Source organism: Gamsiella multidivaricata (assembly GCF_025024155.1).
Source record: "Gamsiella multidivaricata strain RSA 2152 chromosome Unknown BC939scaffold_99, whole genome shotgun sequence".
Taxonomy (NCBI): domain Eukaryota; kingdom Fungi; phylum Mortierellomycota; class Mortierellomycetes; order Mortierellales; family Mortierellaceae; genus Gamsiella; species Gamsiella multidivaricata.
Genome location: NW_026251807.1, coordinates 93229 through 113109, shown reverse-complemented (window position 1 = coordinate 113109; position 19881 = coordinate 93229). Strand labels below are relative to the sequence as shown.

General features: G+C 49.9%; 5 protein-coding genes across 5 annotated transcripts; 1 reads left to right on the top strand and 4 right to left on the bottom strand.

Annotated features, from left to right (window-relative positions):
• Positions 1–861: 861 nt before the first annotated feature.
• BC939DRAFT_488108 (small COPII coat GTPase sar1) lies at positions 862–2531 on the bottom strand. The gene is made up of 6 exons (XM_051559368.1): positions 2465–2531; positions 1887–2006; positions 1719–1784; positions 1516–1619; positions 1203–1410; positions 862–1119 (listed from the first exon to the last, which is right to left on the bottom strand). The coding sequence occupies exons 1-6, from the start codon at positions 2505–2507 to the stop codon at positions 1091–1093; spliced, it is 570 nt and encodes a 189-aa protein (XP_051407301.1). The 5' UTR covers positions 2508–2531; the 3' UTR covers positions 862–1090.
• Positions 2532–2694: 163 nt separating this feature from the next.
• BC939DRAFT_336533 (DNA topoisomerase) lies at positions 2695–8799 on the top strand. The gene is made up of 6 exons (XM_051551645.1): positions 2695–2915; positions 3105–3536; positions 3621–5324; positions 5437–5622; positions 5724–6593; positions 6689–8799. Exons 1-6 carry the CDS (start codon positions 2838–2840, stop codon positions 8780–8782), a joined length of 5364 nt encoding a protein of 1787 aa, XP_051407300.1. The 5' UTR covers positions 2695–2837; the 3' UTR covers positions 8783–8799.
• Positions 8800–8930: 131 nt separating this feature from the next.
• On the bottom strand, positions 8931–11755 carry BC939DRAFT_466668 (MBOAT, membrane-bound O-acyltransferase family-domain-containing protein). Its single transcript, XM_051557676.1, has 4 exons — positions 11582–11755; positions 11193–11461; positions 9515–10515; positions 8931–9378 (listed from the first exon to the last, which is right to left on the bottom strand). The coding sequence occupies exons 2-4, from the start codon at positions 11401–11403 to the stop codon at positions 8962–8964; spliced, it is 1629 nt and encodes a 542-aa protein (XP_051407299.1). The 5' UTR covers positions 11404–11461; positions 11582–11755; the 3' UTR covers positions 8931–8961.
• Positions 11756–13228: 1473 nt separating this feature from the next.
• On the bottom strand, positions 13229–14143 carry BC939DRAFT_481362 (uncharacterized protein; the record flags this gene model as incomplete). Its single annotated transcript, XM_051559019.1, has 3 exons — positions 13229–13276; positions 13640–13850; positions 13959–14143. 3 exons carry the CDS (start codon positions 14141–14143, stop codon positions 13229–13231), a joined length of 444 nt encoding a protein of 147 aa, XP_051407298.1.
• Positions 14144–14460: 317 nt separating this feature from the next.
• BC939DRAFT_336535 (uncharacterized protein) lies at positions 14461–19118 on the bottom strand. Its single transcript, XM_051551646.1, has 5 exons — positions 18170–19118; positions 18013–18063; positions 17584–17920; positions 14951–17478; positions 14461–14815 (listed from the first exon to the last, which is right to left on the bottom strand). Exons 1-5 carry the CDS (start codon positions 19064–19066, stop codon positions 14597–14599), a joined length of 4032 nt encoding a protein of 1343 aa, XP_051407297.1. The 5' UTR covers positions 19067–19118; the 3' UTR covers positions 14461–14596.
• Positions 19119–19881: the final 763 nt, after the last annotated feature.

The window sequence follows — 19881 nt, the reverse complement described above, 5'->3', positions numbered from 1 at the left end:
TAGTGAAGATTGAACCAAACGATGAAAATGTGCAATAGCAAGAAAAGCCTTTGTCAGCAGCATAATGGGTTTGCACTTGGTGCTCGCACTGCATTGAAGGGACATAGTGATCGACACGTATATCTGGCCCGCGTGGTGCACAGCCTCAACGGTAACACATTAGCAATCAAAGAGCTTGTGCAACATTCCGATCTATTCGCGATAAAGGAGTTCCATGCAAGGTCACAAGAAGAATAAGAACTCATCCCTAGCCGCATCACTCTCTTAATATTATGGAGAGAGTAAAGAGAGCGGGGATTAACATCCTTGGAAGAGGATTCACATCACACATCATGATCCGCTCAGCCCATGTGCATGTCCATTCTCAAGGTTTGCCTCAAAAGCCTGGCCAGGAAGGACGAGAGCCCCGTCATCCACAAAGGTTGCCATTGTTCTACTCCCAGCTCCGCAGAATCGTACGTATCTTTGAAGTGGTCAGAGCCATGCAGTGAGACCATGGCTATGGAAGAAGACTTTGCGAATAAGAGCAGACCTTGAAGTAAATGTTCATGTCAATGAATGAAGATGTAGTCTACACGACTGAGGACGAAAGTGAGCCCTTACCATGATGAAGTGTGATACAACGGAGATCAGCAGCCTTGCTTGTTTTAGTAAACTGCAACCTTTTATCCGTGGCTCGTTGCTGCTTCTGTGCTTTCTTGTTCCGAGTTTCGGGGCGTATAGTATGGCTCATACAACAGTCTACAAGCTAGCTTCTCAGACACGCCTTTCTGCATATGCCCTTTTCAAGGCGTTTTCTGTCCACGCGTCTCGATGTCCGCAGTTGCTACTGGCATTAATAAACACGCTCTCATTGAGGTCTTTTGTAATTTCTGCGTCTTATTTATACTCTTTAAACCCATGCGCGTAGATAAACTCGACAGGTGATTATATATCATAAAAAATGACTGTATTATAGAGCTGAAAGAGAGAACGGAAAGGCTATGAAGGTAACGGTGAAGATAGAATCCAGCTGGATGACAAAAAATTGGCTCTGTGCAATTCAGCTACATATTTTGGACGACATCAAATATGTTGATATGTCTATCACTTAGATGTACTGGGACATCCAGAGGAAACCTAGTGATACATAAAGGTGGAATCAGTTAGTATAATCGAGATAAGATAAATGATAATTCGCGCTCAAGCGATAGCAAGCATACCATCGCCGTATCCCTGCTTCATGACGACCGAGCACATAAAGACCTCAATGGGGCGCATGTCCTTCAGTGGGACCTTGCCCTTGCCAGTGGTCTGAATCAATCCGAGTTGAGAGCGGAGCTCCTCCTCAGAGACTGCGCCAGGGGCATCGATTTTGTTTCCAAGAATCAAGAACGGGGTGCGCTCCAACTGCTGAATGGCGAGGAGGGCCTATATTTCAGAAAGTTAGCATCAAGAAGGCACGGTTAGTTTCCAGCATCACATCGACTTTTGCGCGTAAACAAACAGCTTTTGAAGCGGCAAAATAGCCCTTACATCCAACTCAGCTTTGGACTCTCCAAAGCGCTCGCGATCCTGGGTATCGACCAAAAAGACAATGCCGTTGACCTCGGCAAAGTAATCTTTCCAAATACGACGAGCTACGGAAATAGGAACAAGGTTGAAGAATGTCAGTATTGCCAAAGAAAGATCATCCGCAAGAGGAATGCTATTATGGAGGTATGATCGATCTACTCCACCTTGCTGATGTCCACCCAAGTCGAACGTCGTGAACTTGACGTTGGCGATTGAGAGCTCCTCAGAGGCTGGAATAGAACAACAAAAGTGTTAATTATGGTCCATTAAACCGTTTGCCAGCAATTGCAACATAGTCATCATAATCAAGGTCTGGCAGACGTAGCACATACTGGGGTGGAGAGTAGGCTGGAGAGTGGCCAAGCGGTCGTTCTTCAACATGTGGAGCAGAGTGGTCTTTCCAGCATTGTCAAGACCGAGGAAAAGAATCTTGGCATTCTTGTTGAAAAGGCCTAATATTTCATAAAAGCAAGAGCGCGTTAGACATTCGATCTGACACCCATATGTATTGCGCTATATGTCGGACAGTTTACGCCCAAACATCGGCTCCAGCGGTGATGATGGATACGGATTCTTCGGATTTGGTGGTAGAGTTCGCCCCTTCATCAAATAACAGGGGCTGAAGTCGCGTATGTTGTGTGTAAAAACAATGGTGCGTTCTACGTATGATTTGCCCTTGTATCCCAGGGATTTCTTGTTCCAGAGAGTCCAACAATGATATCCAAAGAGCCATTGAACCTGAATGGGATAAGCATCAGAGGTGAAAGTGATGCGCCCGGCGGGAGTATAAAGATAAGGCGCGCCATTATCAAAAACCGAGGGCGTGGACAGATCCGGTCTTGTTTGTTCTGATGCAGGGCAGATGCTGAAGAGTTCCTAGTCGTTGGTCGGTGGCTACTGCTGTACTTACCCAAGCTGGACAGGACATCGCGGAACCAATCGAGGATGAACATGGTGAGGATTTATACGAGTATATGATGGGGGAGGAAGAGTGTGAGGGTTGATGAGAGTGTGTACTAAGCGAGCTGGAAAAAAAGGGATGAAGTTACCGATTCTACGTACAACGTACAATCCGCATTCCTGCAATCACGGGAAAGGACTGCTCAAAGCGCGCTTCTCATTCCAGGACAACACACTTTCCCCAGCAACGCGTGTTCCAACGGTTCTCTTTCATTCTCCACTTCCCTCCTCTTCAGACTGCCCCATTCACTCCAGCAGTACAGTCTTGCAACCTCTACATTTCATCTCATTCACACAGCTGAGACTGGCTGCAACCTACCATCATGTCGGACAGCGAGGAAGACAACTTTGTTCTGTCGCAGGATGAGAGTGACGGATATGAACCTGAAGTCACAAAAAAGGTACAACTCCTCATTCCATCAGGACAGCCCGCTTCGACAATGCACAATGTGTGGTCGTGGATACTTTCTTGGCTCAGTGCGTCTGCACTCCCCAGTTCTGCTGGCTCTCCGCCACAACGCCTGCGCAAAAGTATATCTTTTTATGACCCATGACTGATACCTTTTTTTTTCGCATTTTCTTCGCTCCAGGTCGCAAAACCAAAAACAGTACCAAAAAAGGCGGCAGCTCCTAGTAAGTCAAAGGCAGCAAAGCCGACAAAACCTGGGACGAACGGAGCGCAGTCAAATAAGCGCAAACTGAGCAACAACAGTGATGTCGACGAGGACGGTGGCAACAAGGACAACGACGACGACGACGCAACGCCGCCACCGAAGAAAGCGCAAAAGAAGGGAGCCGACTACAACGAGAACCGTACAATCGAGGATATCTATCAGAAAAAGACGCCACTCGAACACATCCTTCTGCGGCCAGATACGTACATTGGAACCACGGAAATGAACCAACAATCACTTTGGGTGCTCGATCCGGACTCGACAAAGTTTGTCAACCGCCAAGTTAACATCGTGCCCGGTCTCTACAAGATTGTGGATGAAATCATTGTCAATGCAGCTGATAACAAGGTACTTTCATACTTACTGTGCACGATCAATACCTTCATCGTAAAAACATGGATATTGACGCTCGATCGCATCCATCTGTTATAGATCCGTGATGACAGCATGGACACTATTAAGGTCAACATCGACAAAGAGAACGGACAGATCTCAGTTTACAACAATGGCAAAGGAATCCCTGTCGAAATACATAAAAAGGAGGGTTGCTACGTTCCCGAGCTCATTTTCGGACATCTGTTGACATCTTCCAACTACGACGATTCCCAGAAAAAGGTCACTGGAGGCAGAAATGGATATGGTGCCAAGCTTTGCAACATTTTCAGCACAGAGTTCATTGTCGAGACTGCGGACAAGACGAACGGTCTGACGTATAAGCAGGTCTTCAGCAAAAATATGTCGGTCACAGGCAAGCCAAAGATCGCACCGATGAAGAAGGGTGAGGAGTTCACCAGGATTACCTTCAAACCTGACTTTGAGAGATTTGGCATGGAGTGCATCGATGCGGATCTGGAGGCCCTTCTTAAGAAGAGGACATATGACATGGCGGGATGCGTCAAGGGAATCAAGGTCTATCTTAACGGAGAGCGCATCAAGATCAAGAACTTCAAGGAGTACATCGAGATGTACATTCCAACACCAGAGAAGGACGAAGAAAAGCCCAAGCTGATTTACGACAACACGAACCCACGCTGGGAGATTGCCTGTATCCCAAGCGATGGCCAATTCCAGCAAGTCAGTTTCGTCAACAGCATTTCGACCTCAAAGGGAGGAGTTCATGTCGATTATATTGCAAACCAAATCGTCAAGGAGCTTATCGCTGCTGTCAAGAAGAGGTCGAAATCAACCAACGTCAAGCCCTTCCACATCAAGAGTCATATGTGGGTTTTTATTAACTGCTTGATCGAGAACCCCGCCTTCGATTCCCAGACCAAGGAGAACATGACGTTGAAACAGTCCGCCTTCGGATCTAAATGCGAACTCAGCGAAAAGTTCGTCAAGGACGTCATCAAGTCACCAATCGTCGATGGTGTCGTCAACTGGGCCGCCGTCAAGGACACACTCGCGCTCAAAAAGACAGACGGTACATTGACCCGACAGCGTCTCACTATCCCCAAGCTTGAAGACGCCCATAAGGCTGGTCGTGGTGGACGACATTGTACCCTGATCCTCACTGAGGGAGATTCTGCAAAGACATTGGTGATGGCCGGATTTAGCGTTATCGGACGCGACTATTTTGGTGTCTTTCCCCTCCGCGGGAAACTTCTTAACGTTCGAGACACTGCGACCAGCGTGGTATCGAACAACAAGGAGATTGAGGCTATCAAAAAGATTCTCGGGTTGAAGCAAGGCAAGGTCTACACCAGCATCGACGAGTTGAGATACGGTCGACTAATGATTATGACAGATCAGGATCACGACGGATCTCACATCAAAGGACTTGTCATCAACTTTTTTGACCACTACTTTCCCTCGCTGCTCAAGATCCCAGGATTTCTTGTTGAATTCATCACACCCATCGTCAAGGCTACGAAAGGCAGAGAGAAGCAAACCTTCTATACAATTCCACAGTACGAGGCGTGGAAGGAGTCTGAGGATGGTGCCAGGGGGTGGAGGATCAAGTACTATAAGGGTTTGGGTACGAGCACTAAGGAAGATGCTAAGGACTACTTCAGTCAAATGGATCGGCATAAGAAAGAGTTCGCTCCATCGACAGACGAGGCTCGTGCGCTGGTCGACATGGCCTTCAACAAGAAGAAAGCTGACGAGCGTAAAGAATGGCTTGCCAGATTCCAGGTAAGATCTTGGGACCGGCTGCCCCTCATTTTAAATGTTTTTCGAGACCATTCATTTGCACATAATTGCTAACCGCTCATCCTTCTATGTTTATACATCAACGTGTTCGTAGCCCGGCACATATCTCGATACTCAGATCGATAAGATTCCGATTGAGGATTTTATTAACAAGGAGCTGATTCTCTTTTCGATGGCAGATAATATTCGTTCTATTCCTTCCATGGTCGACGGCTTGAAACCTGGTCAGCGTAAAGTCATTTTTGGAGCATTTAAGAAGAAGATTGCCGGGGAAATCAAAGTATGGCCAAGTTTTCTGAACAATTGAACGTCTGTTTATGACTTCTTGACGATGCGATATTAATCGATGCTTTAACTTCTCCATCCCTGAATGCTCAATAGGTGGCGCAATTGGCAGGATACGTTTCTGAAAAGTCGTCATATCACCACGGCGAGCAAAGTTTGACCATGACCATCGTCGGCTTAGCTCAGGACTTTGTTGGTAGCAACAACATCAATCTGCTCTCGCCCAATGGACAGTTCGGTAGTAGAATGCAGGGTGGCAAGGACGCCGCCAGTGCTCGTTACATCTTCACCACAGTCCCACCCATCACAAGGCGCATCTTCCACTTACACGACGACCCTCTTTTGAAATATCTGAATGAGGACGGCGACTGGATTGAACCCGAATGGTACATACCAGTCATTCCCATGGTCCTGGTCAATGGTTCAGACGGTATCGGTACCGGTTGGAGCTCCAACATTCCCAACTATAATCCCATGGACATTATTGCCAACATTCGTCGGCTTATGAAAGGAGAAGACCAAGTCCCGATGGTACCATGGTATCGTGGCTTTGTTGGTTCGATCGAGAAGGAAGCGGAGCACAAATATAAAGTGCTGGGGACCATTGAGGAGATTGATGACACGAATGTCCGGGTCAAGGAGCTCCCTATCCGTACCTGGACTACGCCATACAAAGAGCAGCTCGAAAGTTGGATCGCTGGAACAGATAAGACCCCCTCCTGGATCAAGGACTACCGTGATGACGGCACTCTCTCAAGAATCGATCTGGTTATTACTCTGACTCAAGATCAGATGCGAAAGGCGCGGGAGGAGGGCCTGGAGTCTAAGTTCAAGCTAGTGGGTTCTGTTTCGACCTCGAACATGGTTTGCTTTGACCCACAGGGTCGCATTAAGAAGTACTCGAGTGCCGAGGAGATTGTGCAGGAGTTCTATGACCTCCGCCTTGAATACTACCGCAAGCGCAAGGTATGGTTCCAATATCAACTGGCACATGGTTGAATCTAAAGAATCTTGCAGTTTATAGAGCGCTTCTCACAAGCTTTGTTATTCACAATTATTAGGAATATCTAGTTGACGTCTACACCAAGCAGTGGATGCGACTTGACAATAAGGTCCGATTTATCTTGATGATTATTTCCGGAGAGCTGCAGGTCCAGAACCGCAAGAAGACCCTGATTGTCGAGGAGATGCATATAAAGGGTTTCAACACTGAGGCCGAACTGGATGTCGAAATCGATTCTGCCGAGGTTCCCGACCCAACAGTAGCCAAAGTCAAAGTCGATAAGGGTAACGAGTATGACTACCTCTTGAGGATGCCCATCTGGAACTTGACGCATGAAAAGGTTGAGGAACACAAAAGAGAGCGTGACCTCAAGAACGCAGAACTAAAATTGTTGATCGACAAGTCTGCCTACACGCTCTGGGACGAAGACTTGGACGCATTCATTGTCGCATGGGAAGAGCTGCTTCAGCACGATCTTGAAGAGGAAGCATATATGGGCAGCGGCAACAAGGGCAAGAAGCCATTGAAGGGCGGTCGCGGAAGGGCCCTCGGCGGCCCCAAAACCACTGTCAAGAAAAACTTGGATGATGATGATTTCGAGGACACAAAGCCCAAGAAGGCGCCGGTGGTCAAGAAAGCAGTAACTTCAACGGCCAAGAAGGAGTCATCACCGCCTGAGATCAAGGCTGAAGTCAAGCAGGAGTCGATATCGCGCTTCATCAAAAATGATTCAGCTTCTACGGCTTCCTCAGCGACGAAGTCGACGACTTCGGCACCCAAGAAGCAGCAGTCGATTCTTGACATGATGAAGGTGAAGCAGGCCAGTAACGGTACTACTTCTAATTCCAAGACAGATATCATCAAGGACGAACCTGGGAGCGCAGACGAAAAATCGACTCGGCCGCAGAAGGCGACAAAGGCCCGGTCAAGGAAGAAGATCCTCGATAGCGATGGTGACGATGACGATGATGAGGACTTTGGGTCGTCAGCCAAGCGTGGCGGCAGGGGTGATGATGACGAAGATGTCGACATGGACGATATTGTGGTGGAGCCACGTGGGCTTTCGACAAGAGTTCCACGAGCTGCTCGAGCCAAGCGTCCCGTGATTGTGGACCAGGACTCGGATGAAGATGATGAGCAGGACGATTTTTTGCCCTCGCCAAAGAAACCGACTGGAAGCACATTCACACCACGCAAGATGACGAAGAGTGTCGAGCCTGAGGAGACCGCAAAGGTCGCTGTTGCTGCTGTGGCTCCAACGAGTGACGACGTGAGCGAGGGTGAGGGATACCGACCCAAGGCAACGAGCTATGCATCAAAACCAAAGGGCAAAGCTACGTACAAGTCGCGCACGAGAACCATTGCATCAGACTCTGAAGGTGACGATGACGAGGATACGGAACTAGATACTGGCGCTGTGGATGACGACGACGAGGATGACTATGTGGAAGAAAAGCCGAAGGGCAAGAAACTGTCTTCGCGCGCTGCACCGGTTCCTAAGCCGTCCAAGTCAGCACCGGGCCACAGTGCTGCTGTCAGTGCAGCGAAAAAAGTGTTTTCGTTGTCGGACGATGGTGACGATGTGGATATGGGCGATGGAGTCGTCGACGGTGATTTTGGTACTCCCGATGGTACAGACCGTGATATAGGATCTGGGCCAGACGAACCTGAGTTCAAGAGCAAGAAGCCTTCTGCTGGAGCGACAATACCAGCCAGTGTGGTCCCGCCGGTGATCGTGGATGAAGACGACGACTCAATGTTCTCTATCAGTGCCCCATCTAAGGTGTCACAGTTGAAGAAGCGACCGACACTTCCTAGCCGAAAGTCATCAGGAATGGGCGGAAGCAGCTCCAGCTTGACAGGAGCATCCGGATCAGGTGATGGGGGTGTTGGCCATGGAGGAGGAGGAAGTTTGAGTGGAGTGGGGGGTGAGGGCTCATCCTCGTCGTTGGCGACTTCGATGACATCGACGGGGGCTGTTGCAGGAGCGAAGACACTGAACTCGTCGTCGTCTGCTCCACCCAAGGCCCTAGCAGCTTCGACGCAGCTGCTCGCAGATCTTGATGATGTCTCGATGATTGTGTCGCGTCCCACGAAGGCACGCTCAGTCACCAAGAAGCCAAAGTATGTGGACATCAGCGACGACGACTAAGATCTGGTTAGCGTCTACCAGTACCTTTCCCTCTCAGTGCGCCTTTGCTGAGGATCCATTTCGAATATCGATCTCACAACATGATGATTGCAAACATAGAGAACAAATAGTGATATGTGGCTTAATAAGTATGTATTTGAAATGAAGGTAAATGCTATTGTGCAGATGGAATGTGCGCTTTATCCGTCCATGCGCTGCTTGGTCCAGTGGTAATAATACAACATTGCACATGCTGGCTGGCCGAGGATGGTGAAAGAGACCCAGAAGATCATGTTCCCGAGTCCACTTCCTCGTCCCCTCCAATGACCGAGGGGTTCTGTCAGTGCGATGAGGGGAATCTGGAAGAACATGCCCGCGAAGGCATATCCGTAGATCATGTGGGTGGGGAAGCCGATAAGGACCTCGTGTAGGACCGCAGAGATGGTGAAGATGACGAAGGAGGCAACGGCGGGCTTGTAGCCTGCGGTGACCATGGGCAGGTACACGTGGCGCTTGAAGAAGGTGTAGACGGGTTTGTTCCAGAGGCGCCAGTACTCGCTCAAGCGGGAACTGTTCCACCAAGCGAGGTAGAAGCATCGATCGCCAAAGTACAAGACCTAGAGAGAGAAAAAGAAAGAAAGAAAGAAAGAAAAAAAGAAAGAAAAAAGGGCGAGCGAGTGAGTGGGTATAGCTGATCTCTAGTGTTGACATCTCAAAACGACAGAACGATGACAAATGCACTAGTCTCCATACCTCAGCGAGTGCGTTGAAGAAAGAATGAAAGAAGGTATAGAACATGAGCAACCAGATAATGACGCTCGTCGTGCTCAGCTTCAAGAGTCTCTCCAGAATCGTGCCAAACGCCAGATCATCCAAGGCCCTGACAGAGTTCTGCAGTGTCGGGGTCGCGTACTGCTCGATCAAGAAGTACATCATGCCCAGACAGGTCAAAATCTCGAGACAGCGCTTCACAAAGAATGATTTCCTGAAGATGGTGGTCCGAGGGTAGGAGGGCTGGTAACAGAGTGTTGGTGCGAGCCAAAAGTAGCCAATGTTCTTGGGCTTGATGTTGTCGGGATATTGGACATCGTATTGGTAAATATGTGCGTTCGCCGCCGTCGCAGGTGCAGATGTCGTTGTTGCGGAGTCGTCGTTGCTAGGAACAGGAACCTCGTGAACCGCAGCCAGGTGCTGAAGCTGCTCCTTTGGTGCATCAAAGATATAGGCAGCCCTGAGATCCTGGTTGACGAGTGCGAACGAAGTCATCTTCAAGAACAGGACCAAGCCGTTTATCAAGCAGGACATGGCCAGGAACGGGTGGTAGATCATAAAATAGGACATGAACGAGGGCCACGCCAGGATGGTCGACAGGTTCAGGACGTGGAGCCAGCCCACGGTCGACTGATTGGCCTTTGCGATCGTTTCGACGTTGTGAACCCTGATGGGCGTCGACTTCTTTTCATCCTTGGTGTCGTCTCCTGCGGCAACGGTCTTGGCAGCTGCAATGTCGGATGAAGGCGAGGTGCCGTTCTGTAGCTCTTCGGAGCGACGCTTCCTGAACCCGACAGCCAACTTCATGGCCCATTCCTCCAGCTTGTAGGCCGCAAGGACATTGATGGGCAGGATCGCATGGGTGACGGCCGTTAGAATCCAGTCTTGGCGGGACACGTTTGATCCGGGGATGGAGAGGAGGAAACCGTACTTGAGGTAGTTTTCGATGATCAGGCGGATATTGTTACCGAACAGCAGTAGCACTAAATAGACAAAAGTAGTAAGGTTTGTTAGTGCGTTGAACGATAGCTCCTTGGGTGGGGGCTATTTACGCGAGATAGAGATCACTCGGCTGTAATGGTCGGAAGGAAGATAGCGGGGCGCACAAGGCCGGTCGAGGTTGCCCAGCATTGTGGATAATATGCTTGGCCGATAACAGGGTGCCTTGCAAGAACCCCTCTTCGCACTGGCCAACCAATCAGCTGAGGGAGCTACACCCTCATGTCAATTTGAGGACATCTTTTAGCCCTTATCCGCTTGGCTGCATAGCAGGTAAACACTGGTGCCCATTGCCCAGCCCATTCCCTCTCGTCGCCGCAACGCGCCTTCGGATTGGTAGCCATAACCGCCAGGTGTCTTCACCGTCAGCAAGACGCTCCCCCTATTTCTGTCCGCGTCCTGTCAGCTTCAAGTTCGTCGAGCGATAAAAAAAAATTGCCCTTTATATTCGTCTATTTTCCTTATTGGCGCCTGCAAAGTGAAAGTACTCGCTGGTTCCCATCTAGTCCAGGTCCATCCATGTCTGTGCACTTTCTGTGTGCCGTCATCGTCCTTTGTGCTCCCGATCTGAAATCACCGCCGAGTACACAAACAAACAAACCCGCAATCAAACCCACGTATCCAACAACAGAACAAGCAAGCAAGCAGGTAAGCAACTTACTGCCAAGGTTCACGAATCCGCGATAGCTCTCTGGCGGAGCCTCCTTCGACAACGGGCTGGGCACGGTTTTGGTGTGGACGGGAAAGTCGTGGCGATAGGGCTTCTTTTTCGAGGCCGTCTTCAGATCCTCTGCGGTTGGAGGGATGTCCGGTAGGGCATTGGTGTCGGTGACAGCCCCTGCGTTGACTATCGATGTCTTTGACACTGTCATGGCTGTTTCTTTCTTTTTTCTTATGTCTTTGCCTCTTGGGAGGGGAATGAGGTGGAATCTGTGATGAGATGGGGAATGGCGAGGAGGGGCAGATGGGAGAAAAAACTGAATTAATTAACTGTTGCGGTCAGGGTGTGCTTGCATGTCAGGCATAGGGTTGTTCGAGGTGCGTTTGTACCTGAGCGGCGGATGAAAGTAGTTGCGGAGGTTGAGGAGAAGTCGAGGTGGATAGACCGAGGAAAAAAAGAAGAAAAGAAAAGGAGAAGAAAGGATGAAGGAAAGAAAAGGGAAGAGAGAGAGAGAAGAAGAGAGAGAGAGTAAAGAAGATCGATTAAAGACGATGTGTAGAAAGATATTGAATCGCGCGAGAAAGGATAAGCAAGCAAGCAAGCACGCACACTCCTCTTTCCTGCATGTGTATTGCAATTTCTTCCTTCCATGGCAGACACATGCACAAACATGCCATTGATGTGGATAATGAGATTGTGTAGTAGCCAAGCACCCAAACGCACATGCATTCACCGTCATCACCATCATCGTCAGCAGCAGCAGCAGCGGCGGTAACATGCAGCATACAGTATGCAGCTTCATTCTTTCTCATCGTTATTGCCGCTCAGGCCGTTCTGTGGACGGCCGTTTTATTTCTGGTATGCAGAGAAGGGGCTCTCTCGCCTGTGAGAAAATGAAAAAAAAGAGCCGCGAAGGAACACATAAGCACGAATGCACGAGAGGAGCAAAGGGCGGTTCTGGCAGCCCCCGATCAACTGCTTGTGAGCACCTGAATCCCGTACGTACTCATCCATCCACTCATATGGGACACGACATTCAAAAGCATGTGAGAGGAAAGAAAGAAGACGAAGAGGGGGAGGGGAATAAAACTTCTTTTTTTTTTAAACCTCCACTTCCTTATGCTCCACACTGCGGTGTTTCTAATGACTGGAACGGAGGAGAGCGCAAGGGGGGCGACATCGCTTGCCCTTTCATGTGCGGGCGTGGAGAAGAAGCAGCTTCTCTTCCAACAGCAGCCCTTCTTCTTCTTCCACTTGCCTGTACGCTGAAAAAGGTACAGCACGTGTTTTGGAAATCGCTAGTCGACGCGTCAGCTCAAGTCTACGATGAAGAGCTGTGGACAGGAAGCTCCTGGGCCCCCGCAAGCACGCGTTCATGCTAGGCTTCTAGAAGGATTGCAAAGAGTATCTCATTTCTTTTTTCTCTTTTATCTTCTTTTGTCTGTTGGCGAATATAATACGCAAATTGGACAACGAGATTTATTAAACGTTTGAATATTGCTTGTGCAAAGGTGATTAGCAAAGAGAAAAGGCAATGGCGCTTATGAAGCTTCCGTATCACAACTAAAGAAGAAGAAAAAAAATAACTCTGCTATGTCAAATCACTTGGACGTCCATCATGGAAGCAAGAAACAAAGGAAGGAGACGAAAAGTATGGAGATGGGGGAGGGGTAGATGATTACAAACGAAATTAATGACATTCCTTCCTCCAGAATGGCTGAATCACCCTTGAGCTGAATAAAACAAAAAAAAATGAACGTGTTCGAGACACTCCCAGCAGGAAGGGGGAATTCTCCTAGACGACGTGCCATCCGAGCGCATAGGCAGCGATCAGCATCGCCAAGAGAAGCAGCATCTCGATCGAGCCAAGTATCAGATCGATGATGCGGTTGTCGAGCAGGATCATCATTCCTGCCCAAACAAACGCGAAGAAGACCTGATAGAAGCAAAAAAAGGGAGAGACAGCAGGATGAATGCCCTTGGATAGGCGTTGGATGTATACGGCATGGTTTATACAGCCTGACCAGCGCTGTTGCTTACATAGGTCCAGCTTGCGATGAGAACAAAGACCCGCGACGCCAGACCTAAGCGAAATAGCAACAAGAAAAAAAAAAGAATTATCCAGCAGTTTAATGAAGGATCCTGCTCCAAAGTAACGTTGGCCATCAATGAGGGTGCCAGGCTTCGTCTCGCACGTACCGAAGCTGTTCAAGGTCACGACCAGGAGGAGCATTAGGGTCAAATCCCGGACCAGGCCGTGTGTCCTACTAACACGTTCCTTCTATTTTTTGTGCGCGTGAGAGAGAGAGAGAGAGAGAGAGAGAGAGAGAGAGGGAGGGAGAGAAAGAGTGATACGGACCACATTGACCCCACATTCACGTCAATTGTTTATATGCCATCCAACAGAATTCGCAACCATCCGTGCACAAAGATGCGCTTGAACTTACAATGTTGTCAACAGCGCGTCCGAAAAAGTTCTTTGGTCGCGGTGCAGGACGAAGCGCAGGCGATGCCACAGGAACACTTTCCCCAGGCAGACCACCACCACCATCCCTGGTGATATCGTACGGACCATCTTCGGGAACCACTTGACTGGAGGCTGTCACCACTCGTTCGGCACCCTCTGCTTCGACTGCGAGTGGAGGACCAAGAAGGTGCCTTGTCAAACTGGCACGGATTGAGACAGAAAAAAAAAGTATATCTGTTAGCCTTGGCATTATCAACAGCTCTGACCGTTCGAACAAAAAGATAAAGAAGGGCACTTACAAGAGCAACGCCCAGAGTAGCCACATGACCCAGAGCGCGATCCAGGTGTCGCGGACAGTGCGACTGCCCAAGAAATGAGATGGGCGATGCGCTCCTGGAGCCGTACCGCCATAGTCTGGGGTTGGAGCTGGTCCATAGTAAGGTGTGGCTGCATGGACAGCGTCATGATGGATTAGGAGGGCCATTTTTGCTGTGGGTTGGGTTAAGTTGGGTTAGGTTGGGTTAGAGCGTGTTTGTATAGCTGCAGCAGGGTATTTTAGATGAAATATGAGGTCTGGATGAAGAAGAGTCGCCGAAAGGGATGTTTTTGAACAAAGAAACTGACAGTGTGAAGAAAAAAAAGAGCCATGGTGCCTCGAACACGTTATAAATGGATGACTGTGTGGAGGGACGTGTGTCACTGATGGATCGTCCCTGGACACCTGAACCTGGTGCGCTCCCCTATCACTGATCATATGTCTGCACCAAAGTGACCTCACCACTGCACGAGACATCAGGGACAGGGGGAATCAAGATATATATGTCTGGATCCGGGGTCCCGGGCATGGTCTTCGTTTTTATTACTCTAATCATAATGCTGTCATCACCTCCCCCTTCTCCCCCCGCACAGGGTATTAGGTGTGTTCGTAGAATACCATTTAATGCCTGCTCCGCTTTGATCGTCTCAGTCGACTTGCGATACTCTCTTCTTCCTCTTCCTCCTCCTCTTCTTCCTCTTCCTCCTCCTCCTCCTCTTCCTCCTCACCGTTGCTGCCCTCTTCTTCCTCGTCCTCCTTCACGTCCTCCTTGTAAACCACGGTCCTGTTATTCCTGGCCCGCAACGCTCGTCCGTGGACAGTCGTTACCCTCAGGCGAGACTACCAAGCATGTCAAGAAACAAAATCAAGTGTGAGTCGGACACATTTCCTTTTGTACCATATTGAACACATCGAGAAAAGTGAGGAAGGCAACAAGCAGCCACGTCCTCGTCTTCAACCATGTCCTTGACTTACCTCCTGGCGCGTCTTGCGCTGACGGCCGCGATGCTCCTCAGCCTCGTCTTCACTCTCGTCGTCTTCGTGCTCCTCATCCTGGGCCTTCTCATCACCCGCATCCTCTCCTTCCTCTTCTTCGTTCTCGCGCTCGTCCTCCTCCTCGCCTTCGTCGTCGTCCTCTTCCTCTTCATCCTCATCCGCCTCCTCATCCTTTTGTTTTTTCTTCCGCGCATCATCCACTTCCTCCTCGTCCTCGTCCTCATCATCGCTATCATAGACAACACTCTCGACCGCAACTATGCATTCGTCCAGCCACGCATGCAACGCTCCGTATGTCCTGACGCTCTTCAACATACTGTCGATCCGACATGTCCTCAGCCAAGCCAAGAGTCGGGGGTTGACCGTGACAGGGATGGTCAGCGATAGCTTTTCGGACGAGGCTTCTGCAGTCTCGGTCTCGGCATTGTCCATTGCAACATCTCCTTCGATTCTCTCATCCTGTTGCTTGTCATCCTTGTCGGAAGAGTCAGTGGGCTTGTCGCCGTCTTCCTGTTCCTGTTCTTCCATCTCTTCGTCCGAAGCCTCGTCCATGGCCTCAAGGCAATGTCTCAAAACCCTGACCGTGCTGAGCAGCCTATCGCGCTCATGGCCATCCATATCCTGTACTTCTCGAACGGCGGCCGAAATTGCATCCTTGCTATCGCCGCAGATCTTGCGCGAGAGCTCCTCGATCTTTCCCTCCGCAGCTTGGACAATCCTCTCAAAGTATTCGGATGGCAGAGGTCCAGAGTCGGCATCACGGACCGCAGCCAAAAATCCTTGCTCGGTTTCATCTCCGTTGACCTGAATAGCCGCGTCTTCATCGTGGGCCTGATGCTCGTGATCGGATTCGTCCTCGTCCATGTCAGCATCCTGATGATACGGGAGGGGCGGCTCGGCGGAAGAATCCTCATCCATATCCACCGATCTGTTGTCGCCATTGGCATGAGCAGCAAGTTCCCTCTGGGTCGCTGCAATATCCGCAAGTTCCTGCCGGCTCTTCCTACCCCTCTTCTTCTTCAGCAGCATGAGATCCATCTCGCTCAACGGTTGACCAACCGCTCCCATGACAGAAACGATCTTTTCGTTCTTTGGCGCAAACTCTTGTCCAGCCCAACTCGCGATTCGACTGAAACTCGCCTCAATCTCCTTTCGCATTGCGATCAAGGATGCCTTCAAAATGCGCTCCCGAGTTCCCTTGGCGTTTAGTGCACGGGTGATAGACGCTAGTTCTTTCGTGGTCGAGATGAGACTCCAGCTTTGAATCGGTCCGTAATCCAAGAGGTCCTTTTCTAGTACAGGCTTGACGGGCTCTGGTCGATCCTGAGCCGCAAAAAATGGGATGTCATCCATTGGGCTCTTATCCGACAGCAAATTGTTGATCGACATACGGTCATCCCGCGCTTTTCGGACGTTGTCGCCTGCCAAATCTGGCTCCGCCATAGTTTTCATCCGCTGAGTGACATCGTTGACTGGATCGCTGGTCGGTGATGAGTCCTCACCTTGAGCTACCGCTGAATCTATTCCTTCCATCCTGGGAACATTCGCCTGACCATTGTCCTCCTGCTTTGTGCCGGTAGTAGCCTCCTTCTCTGCCGCAGAGGGATCGACCTGAGGACCGACCTGGCCTCGATCCTCGACGATAACACCACCAAACTCTTTCCAGAACCAGTATTTGCGTCCCCAGCGATCGCTTCCAAGAGAAATGACCCGCAGTTTCTCGTCCGTGTTCACGACCTGCCCGCCACGCAACTGCGTCAGAGGTACGTTGTGATCCTTCTGAACCTCCATGTCGTCCAAGGAAATGTCCTCAAGCTCCTCCTTTTTGGCCTCCCATGCTGTTTCCTTGATCTTGAGTTCATTTGCTAGCGATTTTTGCTGATTCAATAGGTCATTCGCCTTGGAGCGTGCGTCCTTTGCTTGGGCAAGGCGCTGGAGCCTTGATGCCGCACTCCTCGTGGCTCCCGTATCGTCCTCTGGTGGACCCTGCTCTCGTTCGGGCGCCAAGATGGCCTGTCGTTGGATCTCGAGCACAGCAGCCTCACGTTCAATCGCCTTCATCTCCCGCTCCAGATCATGCGTCTGGGTCTCGAGCTCCTTGCGAATCTCTGTGCGTTTCCTCTTTTGTCGTTTCAGGGCCGTGATGTTTTCCTCGACCTCATCCCTCATGAATCGATGAAACCGATCCGAAGACGTGATGTCGTGCAGTGCCTTGACGAGTGCCTCGATCCGATCTGCAATGGTATAGACAGAGTACTCGATTGCGCCAAGTCGTCCTAATGTCGCGGGCCTTTTCCTGGAAGATGCCGAGTACTTGTTCTTTTTCTCCTCCTTCTTTTCCTCCAGTGTCGATATTGCCTCCGGACCGACTGCGAGGAAGTACGGAAAGTTGAACTGGTTAATCTGTGGCGACTGACCGTCCTCATAGGCTGCCATGATCATTTTGCAGTTGAGATCCAGAAGGCGGTTGTCGATTCGTGGATTTCTGATCATCGAGAGCAACAGTTCTGAGCCGTAGTGAAGATAAAATAATGTATATCAAAGTTAGCAAAGAGTAAATAAAGAAGAACATTAATGATGATGATGATGAATACCAAGTAGGTCCCACTTACCAAAGGTGATCCACTCGCCAGAGTCCTTGGTCAATCCCAAAGGAGTCCCAAACGTGTTCAAGAATTCATGCACCATCTTGATGTCAGCTAGCATGTCCATGTTGAGCTCTGGGTGATAGAGGTTCAGCTTGTTAAGGTTGGGCAGCTTTGAACTCCTCATAATCATCCCACTCATCAAATCCTCGTACGGCGCACGCCCAGTCAGTTTTGGCAGTTCCCTCATGATGCCACCAAATCGCCTGACATCGTCCTTGGAAGCTGCGGCCATACTGGCAAAGTAACTGTCGGTCTTGGAAGGATCCAGTACGTCGAATGACAAGCACGACTGTTTGAAGGACTATAGGCGGCACAGCGGAAAGAGAGATACGTGTAAGTACCCTTTATTATATGAATAAACATGATCGGGTATGATTCACGACCGAGACTTACCCCCTTTGATGGTGAGGTAGCAGAGGATGCATTACTATCGCTGCGATACTCCTATGGAGTTGTCCATTTGATCCAAGGCAGATAATTAGTCATCTCGCGGTCCTTATTCGAGTCTCATAGCCAAGAACAAATCGATCACGCATGCATGCATGCTTACCTCTCCAAAGGGTATGGTAATTGGTCTAGAGGACGAGGACGACGCTGATCTGTCAAAGAAACTGAGGATGGATCGCTCCGCCTTGGCTGCAGGACCGACGCCCATTGATACATCACCCTTGAGTTTTTTCTGTTTCGATTCTTTGGGAGGCTTGGGCTCCTTGGGTTTTTTTTCTTTGGGTGGTTTTGGCTCTTTAGGCTCCTTAGGCTTCTTTTCCTTGGCGGGTCGTGCTCCAGGATCGACGGCACCCTCCTCAGGCTTAACCTTCGGCTTCCGCCCCCTCTTGCGTTTCTCTGGTGGGTCTGAGGAGACCGTCAAGTCGATAAAAGGCTGAGGAGTGGGTGGACCAATTGCGGTGGCGCCAATGGGCGAAGCACCAGCGGCTGCATATGACTGGTTGTGTCGGTAGTCGTGTGAGAACAGCCTTTGCTCAGGCTGGCCCCCATAGTATTGGTTGTGGTGGTACTGCTGCTGGCGACGTTCATCACTTTCAATATCCATGCCTTCTGCACGATCGTAGCGGTTGAGTTCGTATGCCTGACTGCTGTAGTGTGGTGGGGGATGGTATGGTCGATTTGTGACACTGTGAGTGCTTCTATCAAAGTGATGGCTCCCTTGAGGGATACTACGGGTGCTGCCAGCGATATCGTCGCGATTGTTGTAGCCGCTGGTGCTGCCGGTATTGGTGCTGTTGTAATGGCTGGGATGTGTGAGCCAGGAGGATATGAGCGAGTTCTGGGGTGTGCTGCTGGTCTTTGGGCGTTGAGGCCCAGGAAGCTGATGTGCTGTGCCCTTGAGCTGCTGTTCGGTCGGCAGCATCGGCGGCGACAGACTTGTCAACGGTCGTAGTTTGTCCTGCCTTGAGTTGTGGTTGTGTGAGTCCGCAGGGACGGTCATGGAGGGTTGATTGTTGGGAAGCAAGCAAACACAAGATGAGAAAGCATATAACAAAAAAAGAAAGCGGGATGGGCAGGGAACCTCAAATAAAAAAAAAAACAATAATAACAAATTTTAGCTCCACGAAACGCGTCGCCCAAAAAAATAATGCAGAGTAGGGTACATACCACACTAGATTTTTCTTATACTATCGGGGCTAAGATCTGCTCTGCGAGCCATTGCAGGCAAATATAGCCTCAACAGAATGCGCCGACTGGCACTCAGAATCTCTTAGTCGTCTCGATGCACGCTGAGATTGAAGGCATTGGGGCAAGATAGTATTTTCCCACGAAGGCGTTCTTTTTTCTCGCGTTCCAAGCTGCAAGAGGGGACTGAGTATCACACGTAGGTATGCCCTCTCTAATTGCAGATCTTAGTCGATCGACTGTCAATTGCATGTCAGGTGGCTTGATCTCATTCTTTCTCCCTCTTTCATTTCCAAGGAACTCCCTCGGATGTTTTGATACCGCTCATCTCATCCCCACAACCCTCCCTCTTCATTTCTCTCCGCTCCTCTCCACTCACCCTCTAATCAAGGCAACCCTCTACGGTCACCATGCTCTCGACCCTGGGATTGCGCGCTTCCGTCATCGGCGCAGGTACTGCAGCACCTGTTTGCTTCTCTTCCTGTCTCGTTTCGGCATCTACGGAAACACCAAGTCAATGTCGGATCCGAGTTTAAAGCACATGCAACTCACATCCATGTTCCTCACACTGTCCGATCGTTTACAATCGTATAGCTGCCCGCGCCTCTCTCAAGCCCGTGGCCACCCAGC

What these genes read in the sequence shown, in the direction of transcription:
- BC939DRAFT_488108 (XM_051559368.1), bottom strand. Translation starts at nt 2,507, where the DNA reads ATGTTCATCCTCGATTGGTTCCGCGATGTCCTGTCCAGCTTGG. An exon ending in CTTGGGTGGACATCAGCAAG is followed by an intron (nt 1,620 to 1,718) that starts GTGGAGTAGATC and finishes CTATTTCCGTAG; the next exon opens with CTCGTCGTATTTGGAAAGAT. An exon ending in AGTCCAAAGCTGAGTTGGAT is followed by an intron (nt 1,411 to 1,515) that starts GTAAGGGCTATT and finishes TCTGAAATATAG; the next exon opens with GCCCTCCTCGCCATTCAGCA.
- BC939DRAFT_466668 (XM_051557676.1), bottom strand. Translation starts at nt 11,403, where the DNA reads ATGACAGTGTCAAAGACATCGATAGTCAACGCAGGGGCTGTCACCGAC. An exon ending in CGGATTCGTGAACCTTGGCA is followed by an intron (nt 10,516 to 11,192) that starts GTAAGTTGCTTA and finishes TTGTCTATTTAG; the next exon opens with TGCTACTGCTGTTCGGTAAC. An exon ending in TCTTCAACGCACTCGCTGAG is followed by an intron (nt 9,379 to 9,514) that starts GTATGGAGACTA and finishes TTCTCTCTCTAG; the next exon opens with GTCTTGTACTTTGGCGATCG.
- BC939DRAFT_336533 (XM_051551645.1), top strand. Translation starts at nt 2,838, where the DNA reads ATGTCGGACAGCGAGGAAGACAACTTTGTTCTGTCGCAGGATGAGAGT. An exon ending in AGATTGCCGGGGAAATCAAA is followed by an intron (nt 5,623 to 5,723) that starts GTATGGCCAAGT and finishes AATGCTCAATAG; the next exon opens with GTGGCGCAATTGGCAGGATA. An exon ending in AATACTACCGCAAGCGCAAG is followed by an intron (nt 6,594 to 6,688) that starts GTATGGTTCCAA and finishes CACAATTATTAG; the next exon opens with GAATATCTAGTTGACGTCTA.
- BC939DRAFT_336535 (XM_051551646.1), bottom strand. Translation starts at nt 19,066, where the DNA reads ATGACCGTCCCTGCGGACTCACACAACCACAACTCAAGGCAGGACAAA. An exon ending in CTACCTCACCATCAAAGGGG is followed by an intron (nt 17,921 to 18,012) that starts GTAAGTCTCGGT and finishes TGCCGCCTATAG; the next exon opens with TCCTTCAAACAGTCGTGCTT. An exon ending in TGGCGAGTGGATCACCTTTG is followed by an intron (nt 17,479 to 17,583) that starts GTAAGTGGGACC and finishes ACTACGGCTCAG; the next exon opens with AACTGTTGCTCTCGATGATC.